Below are 12,592 nucleotides of genomic sequence, written 5' to 3'. Positions count from 1 at the left end.
CCTTGCCAGTTTAACTTTGTACGCATGAGCCCTTTCAGTCTGTTTGGTACTAGGGAAGAAGGAACAGTAGATCTTTAGTTTCAAACATCTGAGTCCTCACATCCCTCTCAGAATCTGTACTTGCCTAAGAAATGCCTGTAGCCTGGGAAAATCTTATATACTAAATGCTGTCCTAGTTTCAGAGTTTCCCACATATACAGTAGTTTGAAACACAGTAAGTTTAGAAAACTTAGTTAAGTGTCTAGACATAGATGTGTCTGCCATTGTACATGTTTAGTTATCTTTTTTGTATATGTCATTTTTAAAGTAATCAGGCTGTGTCAAATAGGAAAATTATAGATTGAATCTAAGTAAATGCTAACTATCTGCCTCAGTTTGATTATTTTATTGGAATTTTATTATATAGAATTTAACTTGAAATAATGTAGAAATTTAGACTGGCAGTTACTGTCGTGTGTGTGTGTGTGTGTGTGTGTGTGTGTGTGTGTGTGTGTGTGTTGAAGTCTCTCTGTGTAGTCCTGGCTGTCCTGAAAGTCACTATATGGACAGGCTACCCTCAGTCTCACAGAGATCCTCCTACCTCTGCCTCTTGAGTGCTAGGATTAAAGGTGTGCGCCTGCTAATGGGATGTTCTGTAAGAGAAATTGTTCTGGGTAGTGTGCTTCTCTCAGTATTGCCTTGTAAATTCAGGAATTCTCCCATATCCCTGCAGCTTCCCTTTTCTCCTTTTTTTCTAAGATTAAAAAAGGAATTCTGACTATATTTTTTTTAATATTTATTTATTTATTATGTATACAATATTCTGTCTGTGTGTATGCTGCAGGCCAGAAGAGGGCACCAGATCCCATTACAGATGGTTGTGAGCCACCATGTGGTTGCTGGGAATTGAACTCAGGACCTTTGGAAGAGCAGGCAATGCTCTTAACCTCTGAGCCATCTCTCCAGCCCCCTGACTATAATTTTAATAAATCTTTTATGAGTAGAATGACAATTTTATTTTTTAATTTTTAAAGGTATGCTTGAGGGACAGGGGGATTGGATAAAGTGCCTGCCAAGCAAGTGCAAGGACCATAGCTGGATTTACAGAACCAGGCAGGTGGTAGCCACCTGTAATCCCAGCAAACAGGAATAGGATCCAGGGGCAAGCTGCCTTATTAGACTAGTCAGAATTGGCAAGCTTCTGGCTTCAATGAGAGACCCTGCCATAGTAAATAAAAGGGAGAGTGATGGAAGATATTGAACATCAGTTTTTGACCTTTACACACGTACACATAAGAAGAGCAGATTCACATGTACCCACTCACTTGTGAATGCACATATACACATGGATGCATACCATGCATGCATATACATACAAAAAAGGTATGCCAGAATTTTTATATCTATATTTACTCAGTAGTTCATGAAGTTTAATTTAGTAATTAGGACCACTTAGGGAAAATATATCCCAAAGAGTGTAGCTTCAAACAACAGAATAATGGAACAAATATTTATTGAGTACCTGTTAATAGAGACAGGGAGGTATTAAATTCTAGTGGGGAAGACTAGATAGTTGTGGAAATAGAAGCAAGATAACTTTAGTTAGTGACAAGAAAGGAAAAAATGAATAATGTGGTAAAAAGAAACAGGTTAGGAAATGAGGACTGCCCCTAGATTAGGTGGTCAGGGACGAGATCTCTTAGGCTATACTACTTTTTTAAAAAAAAGATTTTATTTATTTATTATGTAAGCAGTATTCTGCCTGCATGTTTGCCTGTAGGCCAGAAGAGGGCACTGGATCTCATTATAGGTGATTGTGAGCCACCATATGGTTGCTGGGAATTGAATTTAGGACCTCTAGAAGAGCAACCAGTGCTCTTAAACACCTCTCCAGCCCCCAGGCTATATTACTTTTTATAGGATACCTCCGTGACAGAAGGGAGTCAACTAGAAAGACCTGATGGAGCCAGGTACTGTGCCTCACACCTCTAATCCCAGCACTTGGGAGGAAATGGCAGGAAGATTGCAGTGAGATGAAGGCCAGCCTGTGCTACAAAGTGAGGCCCTATCTTAACCCCTGCCCCCATAGGAGAGGAACGTGAGGAGAGAAAGTTCTCCAGGCTGAAGAAAAAGTCCATGTGCTCAGTAGTGATTAGTGCCAACAAAATTAAAGCCTAGATAAAGCATATTAGTTGAAAAGAAATGTAGGCATTACTATGAGGCAGAGAGGCCATGGTGGTCAGGTCAGGACAAGAAGGCAAATTTTACTCAGAGCAGCATAAATCGCCAAAGAATTTGTATCTTGTCTCATTTGAATTAAAAATTTATTATTAAAGGTGTGTGTGTGTAGAGTTAGGCCTCAGGTTTTTTTCTCTATTGTTCTCCACCTTATTTTTTTTTTTTTTTTGAGACAGGATCTTTTCTTTTACTAAACTTGGATCTCACCAACTTGGCAAGACTAGTTTGCTAGCAGGCTCCAGGGCTTTACTTGTCTCTGCTTTCCCATCATTGGGATTATGCATGTGTGCTGCCATATTCAGCTTTTTATGAGGATGTTGGGGATCTGAACTCAGGTCCTGAAGCTTGTTTTAAAAAGCCAGAATGTAGCATAAGTCAAGGAACTCCACTTATACTTCACGCCCTTCTACTTCAAGAACCAGCATTGTTACATTATTTCCATTAGTAAAATCTGATCCTTCTGGTGTAATTTCAAACTCGGACATCTTCCAGCACCATATTACAAAGTCATCAAGTCTTGGAAGTGTACCGACAATTTATCACTATTCATTACAGTATGAATTGTTGATCCTGTATGCTTGTCCACAAGCGCTAGATGCAGGAACTGCAATGGGTTTGTGGTTGCCTTGGCCACCATTGCCACACTGGAAGTAGTTGCTTCTTTTTATCTCTAGATCCACTTAATATTACAAAGACCTTGTATAGGCACATAGGATTTTTTTTTTTAACGAAAACAAACAAAAAGCTGTGGTCCTGTAGGATTGTACAGAACATGAGCTGGATAGACATACAAGAAACCTTAACTTTTTCTTTGCTGATTGAAATCTCCAGTGCTTTTCTTTTTCTATTTCTTTTTCTGAGACAGGGTTTCTCTGTGTAGCTTTAGAGCCTGTCCTGGAACTTGCTCTGTAGACCAGGCTAACCTTGAACTCAGAGAGATCCTCTTGCCTCTGCCTTCTGAGTGCTGGGATTAAAGGCATGCTCCACCACTACCTGGAGTGTTTTTATTTTAAAAAGTATCTCTCTCTCTCTCTCTCTCTCTTTTTTTTTTTTTTTTTTTTTTTTTTGGTTTTTCGAGACAGGGTTTCTCTGTGGCTTTGGAGCCTGTCCTGGAACTAGCTCTTGTAGACCAGGCTGGTCTCGAACTCACAGAGATCCGCCTGCCTCTGCCTCCCAAGTGCTTTTATGATTTTTTTAAAAATGCTGCAAGATCCCCCACAGAGTAGCCATGACCCTAGAGGGTCCCAAGCTGCTAGCACTGTGTCCGGTAGAGTGGCTTTTGGTGGGGCTGGCTGGTCCTGCCATGTGGCTAGTGGGTGTGAGCAGGTGGCGGGTAGAAGGGACATAGGCAACACATCGTACAGAATAGAATTGAATATTTATTACATAAAGGAGAGGGTAAAGAAAGGAGAGAGGGAGAAAGGGAAGAGAGAAGAGAAAGGAGAGAGACAGAGAAGGGCCCGAGAGAGAGACACATGCCCGCCAAGATGGGACAGACAGAATCTAAGATGGCGGGAGGAGGGCAGAGGTCACAGGGAGTGGGCATGGCTTGTCTCTTAAAGAGACGAAAACCATAACAGTGTTTATATTTAAAAAAGAAAAAAAAGTGTATTTAATAGATGTCACTATGACCTGTAATAGCTGTCCCTAAGGTAATGAGAAATTATTACTTCCTGGGCTGAATATGCTTGAACACACTAACAAAAGAAACAGAAACTCCTTTTAGGTCACATTAGCCTTTTGAAAATAATATACCCAAATCTTTTATGTATTTTTGGTGTGTGTGTATCTGTAAATCAGCTGTTTTGGCATCTTATATTCTAGAAGATGTTAACATCTCTCAGGTTTAAAATAGGTATGACATGGGAGTTTTCTTTAGAAACTGAACAAGTCTAAAAGTGAAGAAAGGTAGAGGTAGGCTTTTTAAAGTTCTTAACTCTTCTCTGGTAGAAAGCTCTGTTCCTAGCTCATGCTACATTCTTAGTTCATTTGTGCTAGGTATTATGTTGTATCACATGGGATTGCCAGTAAGCACTATTTAGTTTCATGGTTTAACTTAATATTTTTATGATCTTATTTATTCCTGTCATTTAAAACCTGATGAATGTAAAGTTAACTCAGCATGTATGAGGTAAACTGTGTGCATGATTTATTTTTTTAATTCTCTGGATGAGTAGATTAGATTAATGATGAAGGAATGTTCATGAAAGATTAAACAAAATAGCTGTACAAGCTGTCTGATTTATACTTTTCTAGTGTATCCTAGCTTACCTCAGTGAAAAACACACATAAACAATTGGCTTTCCTGTTTATTATTAATAGAATCTGTCTACATGTTGAAATAATTCTGATTATATAAGAAGCCAATTAATTATTGGCTAACTCTAATTAGCCCACTTGGTATGTATTTCCAAAATGAAAAAATTACAGTCAATCTTTCTTCTTTCCCTCATTTTCCCTAGATTTTGGACTTGATGTTATAGGCTAGGAGTTTGCTGATGTGGGATTCCCCTCTGTATGCTGTGAATACCATTGGTTAATTAAGAAACTTCCTTGGCCTGATAGGGTAGAACTTAGGTAGGTAGGGAAAAACTAAACTGAATGCTGGGGGAAAGGAGGCAGAGTCAGAGAAGCCATGTAGCCCTGCCTTTCTCTGGAACTTTAGCCAGTAAGCCACAGCCACATGGCGATACACAGATTAATAGAAGTGGATTAAATTAATATGTAAGAGTTGGCAATAAGAAGCTTGAGCTAATGGGCCAAGCCATGATTTAATTAATACAGTGTCTGTGTGATTATTTCGGGGGGCTGTGGAATGAACAAGTGGCCAAGCAGCCTCCTTCAACAGTTTGCACCTATGTTTTTCAATTTATCCAAAAGAACAGATTACTGATTGTCATTGTATTGCACATCTGATGTACTCAGTATTGGTTTGAAATCTTGTTTTAGAGATCTGTCTAAAAGAAACAACAAAACCCAGAAAAGTTAACTTAATGTAACTAGATAAGGATTTTAACCAAAGTATGTTTACAGAGTGAATAATACCTTTGTTTCTAGGCACTATGTTAGGCAATAAAGGAGTGGATACAAAGAACAGATGCAAATTATGTTTAAGTGTCTTTAAAACCTACTGCAGGCCCGGACAGGCTCCAAACGACAGAGAAACCCTGTTTCAAAAAAAACCCACCTACTACAGGCAATCGGATATTTACAAGTTTATAACAAAGCAGGAAGAGATGTTTCAGTTGAAAAGTGAACTGTATAGACTCAGTGCAAAGCATTGTTTTTGCATGACAGCATTTATATGTTTATCTTTTACCTACACCATACCTTCCACAGTTTAACCTTCTAGTTAGAAATTGTATGATATTTATTGACTTAAATTCCCTGTCAAAAGATGGTTAGTAATTTCAGGGTCTTATAGTACTGCTAGGAAGCATCCCATCAGAGATGGCCATTAACTAGTAACACTGCCTGCAGTGTTGGAGTTGAGAGGAATATGCTGAAGAGCATCTTTTTCTGTGTAATCCAGGAAGGTCTTTCCTTACAGGTCAGGATTTTACAGAGACAGCAAAAAAAAAAAATAAAATAAAATAAACGGTGGTATATAAAGGCATCCTCAGCCTAGAGTTGTCAGTGCACTAGAGTTTGGTAAGCTGGGAAAATCATTTTCTAAGGAGAACTTGGGTTGTCATGTCTTAACTTGTTTGAAGCTGTGAACAATATATTTTGGCTCTAGTTGTCTCTTGTGAACATTCTCAAACTATGACCCTCAAATAGATCTCTTCCTTCCTAAGATTGTTTTTACCGAGCATCTGCAGTGGTTGGCATGAAGTGCTGAAGAGTTCATGCAGCACCAGGTTACTTTGCTGATGAACACTTTGCCCATGGTACTCACTATAAGTGAAATTAATTAGACTTCTGCCATCCCAGTCAATTTCCCTCCCAGCAGGTTGTCTGGTTAGAGCTTCTCAGAGCTGAAATTGACTCTTCGGTTCTTCTAGGTGCTAGGTTGGGCATTTTAAAAAAAGAAAAAGAAAAAAAAGATCAAAGAAAGAGTTGGTTATAAAACAAGTCAAATGTAAAAAAAGAAAGAAAGAAAAAAGAAAAGAAAAAGAAAAAAACACATATTTGACCAATCTCAATAAAATAGTCTTTCTTTATTCCTGGTCATAATGGAGTAATAATCAGTAGAAAGAAACTAAGAAATTAACAGAATAGCATTAGAAAAAATATGTCTTTTTCCTAGACTTTTAATTAAAATTTGTAGTTGTTAAAATAATGGGTATTAAAACTGGGGCTAAGCAAGCCTTCTACCACTCAGCTCCATCTCCAGCCCTATAAATTATTGTTAAGTGAATTTGAAGGTTAAAAGAAAGAACTTCAAAATGAGCTCAGATCCATATTTTGTGATGACTCAATGTGGAGGATAGCCTCAACACACGCTTCACGAGCCAGGTTTTAAGCTCTTAACTCACATGTAAAATTCACATCTTCATTGCTGCACTACCCAAAAGTAGGAAATCTGCAACTTCTTTCTTGGTAGCAATGATAACTGGGATTTGTAAAACTGCCTAAGGTATATTAACTTGTTACTAGACAAACAAGCCTGTGAGACTGGGTCTCATGACTTGCACAAGCCCACGGTGAACGCAGTTGTTTGGAACAGCATGCCATGTGTGTAAGACAACTAACTTCATCTGTGATGGCAGATGACGCTTTAGTTATAAATGCTTCTACTAGGGCAGTGTTATGACCAATGGAACATTTAGTTACATTTATTTTGGATAAGTACAGATAGATATATCTTATTAATCCTGCCAGTGCTATTTAAGCAAATGTTTGTGAATAGTGTTACTACTGAATAATTTTGCTATTATTCATTTATACCATCAGGCAAACTGAAAAAGTACTTGGGAGACAGTTCAGGTGATAAACATGCCATGTAAACATGAAGACCTGAGTGCTGATCCCTTCACCCATAAAAAACCACACACTATAATAGTGCAAAGAATTATAGCAAAGAGGTAAAGGAAAATAATGAACTTAAAACTAATGTAGCCTCGCGGTGGTGGCGCACGCCTTTAATCCCAGCACTCGGGAGGCAGAGGCAGGCGGATCTCTGAGTTCGAGGCCAGCCTGGTCTACAAGAGCTAGTTCCAGGACAGGAACCAAAAGCTACGGAGAAACCCTGTCTCGAAAATCCAAAAAAAATTAAAAATTAAAAATAAATAAACTAATGTAGAGTAGAATGTGTGATTAAATATAAAATGAAGCTTGTAGACTAGGACGTAAACCTGTCATTTTAGGAGATGAGTCAAAGAGTTTGTCTTAGATCTTCCAGGTAGCTAGGCAGAAGGAAAGACAGCACCATACCGGTGAGATAGCTCAGGAGGTAAAGTGCGCACTCTGCGAGCCTGACTACCTGAGTTCAATCCCTGCAGTCCATGTAAAGGGAAGAAGAGAAAAAACTGACTCTAAAGAGTTGTCCTCTAACTTCCACATGCATACGATGGCATGTGCTCACACACACACATACCCATGCACATATGTAATAAACACACATACTATCGTTATCATTTTAAAAATTATTTAAGTTAGAATAGTAGATACTCAAGCACCTGTTATCTCTAGTTGAGATTTGTAATTTTTGTTTACTTCCTAGCACCCTTATTTTAAAGCAGGTATCAGAGGGCCTGGAGAGATGGTTCAGTGCTTAGTAGCACTGGCTGCTCTTCCAGAGGACCTGGGTTCAATTACCAGCACCTACATAGCAATTCATAACTGTTGTAATTCCAGCTCCAAGGGATCTGATGTCCTCTTCAGGCCTTGGCACCAGGCACATGTGTGTGCACATGTGTATATACAAACAAAACACCTATTTACATAAAATAAAAATGAATCTTTTTTTTTTTTTTTTTTTTTTTTTTTTTTTGGTTTTTCGAGACAGGGTTTCGCTGTGGCTTTGGAGCCTGTCCTGGAACTAGCTCTGTAGACCAGGCTGGTCTCGAACTCACAGAGATCCGCCTGCCTCTGCCTCCCGAGTGCTGGGATTAAAGGCGTGCGCCACCACCGCCCGGCATAAAAATGAATCTTTAAGAACAAAAACATAAGAGACAAAGTATCTTCTATTTTTTTCAAATTTTATTTCCCCATGAAACTGGTAACAACTTGCTGTTTCTCTTATTCTTATTTTGCTTCTACAGTATGCTTTTATCTGTACCAATACTTATATTTGTAGAAATAATGAACTACACTTATTTTTCAAAAACTTGTTCTTTATATTGGCACTGTGTTTGGAGACCACAGTCTTACAGAATCTAGTTATTTTAAACACTAAAACTCATTTTTCATTATATGGAAATAACCCAGTTTACTTACCTGTTCATTACTAAAGGGCTTTTAATTTGTTTCTAGTTTTTCACTGTTACATTGACACTCTAGCCCATGTCTTGTGCATAAGTGCTTCTCTAGGGCAGTAGTTCTCACCGTGGTCCCAGAATTAGCTCTGCAGGACCACCTGGGACCTTGCTAGAAGTGCACTCTTGGGCCCATCTCAAGCTGCTGAATCAGAAGCCTTGGGGGTAAGACCAACATTCTTCTTAAGAAGTAATTCTGTGACTTCCAAACTTGGCAAGCCCCGCTGTAGTGCACATTCTATTCAAAGTGGGAGTACTAAGTTCTGTGGTTTCAAACAAATTTTGACCAAATTCTACATACACAGTATATGTCTTGTTTTATTTAGTGTCTCACCAACAGTGGAACAGAGTTTCTGTGTCTACCCTATATATCTCTGCAACTTTGCATCTTTTGACTTTTAATTGTTTTTTTGTTGTTTTGTTTTGGAGACAGGTTCTCAGTTCTGGCTGACCTAGAACTCTCTATGTAGACCAAGCTAGTCTTGAACTCACAGAGATCTGCTTCTGAATTTCAAGTGCTGGGATACAGGCATGTACTAGCACTCCTGGCCTTACATTTTAAATAATTTCATTATATATATGTTATTTATTTTGTGGGGATATCATGCATGTACCATGGCACACATGTAGTACAAGGAAAATTTGTAGGACTTAGTTATTTCCTTCTACCTTGTGGATTCTAGGACTTAAACTCAGGTCAATGGGCTTGATGGCAAGCACCTTTATTCGCTGAGCCATCACACTGGTCCATGACCTAATTTATAAAAATAGTTTTGAGTTGGATTTATTAGTGGTACATCCCATCAAGATGTATAGCAGCTATTTGGAAGGGGCCTGGGGCTATAGAAGAGGTGTAAGTTTAAGAGACTTGAGAATGTTTGTGTACTGGCAGAAATTTGATACTGTTGAAATGATTGGTTGCCATAAGAATGTAAATTGGGAATATGATTGAAAATTAAGCCATGGGGAATAACAGTAAAAGAAAAAATCCAATAAAAGAAATTGAAGAAGGCCAGATATAGTGGCACACACCTTTAATACCAGTACCCAGGAGGCAGCAGGCAGATGGATCTCTTAAGTTCCAGGTAGTATGATCTACATAGTGAGTTCCATGCTAGCCAGAGCTACATAATAGATTCTGTTGTGTGTGTGTGTGGGGGGGGGGTTGAGGTTGAGGAATGATTAGCAGAGAAAGCAAGAAAAAATCTAGAAAGTCAGGTGAAAATTTGACGTGATGTTGTGGAGAAAGGAGCACATCTAGGGGAGGTGTAAAAATGTTGCCCTTTAAGAGAGCAGCTGGCGGAGAAGATGAACAGAAGGCTGTTCTTAAGTTTGCAGTGAAGCACAGGTGATCAGGAAAATTGGAGGTTAAGGTACCAAGGTCATTTTCCACTGGAGCAGAGCATTTGTGTCCTAAGGAAAGGTTCTGGTGGCAAGGAGGTATCTAGTGCTAGCCATGCTGACTTTGTCAAACAGCTTTTCAGAGATGTGCTTTAATACACCCTTTGATCACGTGTGTCTGTTTCTTTTGTTGTTTTGTTTCGCTGTGCAGTACATGTTGGCTTGAAACTGACTGTGTAGACGAGGTTGGCCTCCAATTCAAGAGATACACCAGCTTCTGTTTCTAGAGTGTTGGGATGAAAGTTGTATGACATCCTTCCCAGCAGTTTTTAAAGATAATGTTGAGCATTGTGCAGAAGAGTAATGGCATTTTATTTTTTTTATTTAATTCATTCATTTATTTGAGACAAGGTCTCATGTAGCCCTGGCTGGCCTGAAACTTGATTTACAGTTTCTAATTCACAGAGATCTACCTGCGACTGCCGGGCGGTGGTGGCGCACGCCTTTAATCCCAGCACTCGGGAGGCAGAGGCAGGCGGATCTCTGTGAGTTCAAGACCAGCCTGGTCTACAAGTGCTAGTTCCAGGACAGGCTCCAAAACCACAGAGAAACCCTGTCTCAAAAAACCAAAAAAAATAAAAAATAAAAAAAAAAATGTAAGCGACTGTGCTTGAACAATAATGTAATTTTGCCCAGGAGACTACATGGTCTTCTCTGAAGTTAATATTTAAATCAGGACAGAACATTTCAGACAGGCCACAAAGTTTCCAGTATCTTAGAAGATCAAACAAATAATAGGATAATAGGGAAGAGGGAAAGGACTGGGGAGACTGGGAGGAGTAGAGAGAGATGAAACTGAGGTCAGGATGTATTATATGAGAGAAGAATAATAAAAATTCAGATTAACATTAAAAAATCAGTTAAGCCGGGCAATGTTGGCGCACGCCTTTAATCCCAGCACTTGGGAGGCAGAGGCAGGCGGATCTCTGTGAGTTCGAGACCAGCCTGGTCTACAGAGCTAGTTCCAGGACAGGCTCCAAAGCCACAGAGAAACCCTGTCTCGAAAAACCAAAAAATAAAATAAAATAAAAAATCAGTTAAAAAGGGGGCTAATAAATCTTAATTCTTGGATCTTACCAGGGTGAAGAAAAACCAGAAATCTCTGCCCCCTGACTTTGAAAACCCAGTTTAACCTTCAAACTGGCGATGTCAAGGGTTCCAAGTCCTCCACCTCCGGCAGAAATGTCGAGTGGTCCCGTGGCTGAGAGCTGGTGCTATACACAGGTAAGTTCAAGTTTTCACTATTGGACAAAAGCAACATAATCATTTTTCAACTTTGGGTTTCCTAGTTTCTCTGGGGCTAAAAAGCACAAGTTGAGGTCCTTATTAGCCTTGCATTTCTTATTTTCCTTACATGGAGTCTAAATCCCCAAGGCTAATGCTTTTCTATGGTGATTCAAGAGGGAATCTTTAGCTAGATTTTTTTGGGGTTTGTTTTTGCAACAGGATTTCTCTGTGTAACAGCTCTGGCTATCCTGGAACTTGATTTGTAGACCAGGCTGGCCTCAAACTCACAGAGAAAATTTTGTCTAGATTTTTTTTAGATCCTCCTTGATAGGTATGTGTTCTAAAGCTCAGAGCAGTATTTGAGATTCACAGCCCCCAGAATGGCATCAGCATGTCAATTACAGACTCTTTTAGGACCACAAAGCTTCAGACTTTACCTACCCTGTTCTTGTATTGTTATTGTTGCTGTTCTTTCTTTGACTGTGTTTTTCTCATTTCCAACCAGTGTTTTCAAAAGTTGAAAGCATTATAAAAGCAGTAGGTCAGAGATTTCTCCATGTAGATGAGGGACCGCTTGAACTGCAGTCTTCTGTGGGGATAAGGGAGGGGTGCTTATCTGATCTTCAACCTGTTTTTTCCAGGTTCCCCACATCTTATTTAATTCCTTCCTAATTTTTTATCAACAGATCAAGGTAGTGAAATTCTCCTACATGTGGACCATCAATAACTTTAGTTTTTGCCGGGAGGAAATGGGTGAAGTCATAAAAAGTTCAACTTTTTCATCAGGAGCCAATGATAAACTGAAATGGTGAGGAAGAACACCTCTAGTTGTAAACTTGTTCCATAAGTTGCCTGTTTTGCTTGGTTTGAATAGGATATGGGCAGAATGTAAGTTCTTAAAGGCACAGATTTTACTTTTGTTGTCCTATTGCCTATAATAGTGCCAGACACAGTAGGTACTCAACTACAAGTGTTTGAAATAATTTAATGAGTTTAATACAATTTAGCAAACTCAGGTTGTATAGGGTAAATGAGGAAAGAGTGCCAGTGTTACCAGAAGACCCAAATTTGATCCCTGGGGCCCACATGGTGGAAGGAAAAGAACTGATTTCTGCAAGTTGTCCTCTGACTTCCACACTAGAACCATGACACTCATGGACCCACGGATACAGACACACAGAAGAAATTAGGGGCTGGAGAGATGGCTCAGCAGTTCTTCCAGAGGTCCTGAGTTCAGTTCCCAGCAACCACATGGTGGCTCACAACCATCTGTAATAAGATCTGATGCCCTTTCTGGCATGCAGGCAGAACACTATATATAATAAATT

General features: G+C 39.3%; 1 protein-coding gene across 8 annotated transcripts in view; it reads left to right on the top strand.

Annotated features, from left to right (window-relative positions):
* Window positions 1–12,592, top strand: part of LOC121456506 (speckle type BTB/POZ protein) — an 80,354-nt gene that overhangs the window by 46,350 nt on the left and 21,412 nt on the right. For all 8 annotated transcript variants that reach the window (XM_041664721.1, XM_041664714.1, XM_041664718.1 and 5 more), the window contains 2 exons: window positions 11,118–11,261; window positions 11,951–12,072. In XM_041664721.1, coding sequence (XP_041520655.1) covers window positions 11,184–11,261; window positions 11,951–12,072 — 200 coding nt within the window. In that variant the 5' untranslated portion in view covers window positions 11,118–11,183. The remainder of the gene's footprint in view (window positions 1–11,117; window positions 11,262–11,950; window positions 12,073–12,592) is intronic.

The sequence above is a fragment of the Microtus oregoni genome, unplaced genomic scaffold (genome assembly GCF_018167655.1).
Source record: "Microtus oregoni isolate MIOR12 unplaced genomic scaffold, Mior012 000015F_ref0000493, whole genome shotgun sequence".
Lineage (NCBI taxonomy): Eukaryota > Metazoa > Chordata > Mammalia > Rodentia > Cricetidae > Microtus > Microtus oregoni.
Note: the sequence above shows the minus strand (reverse complement) of the source record. Positions and strands in the feature narration are given on the sequence as shown.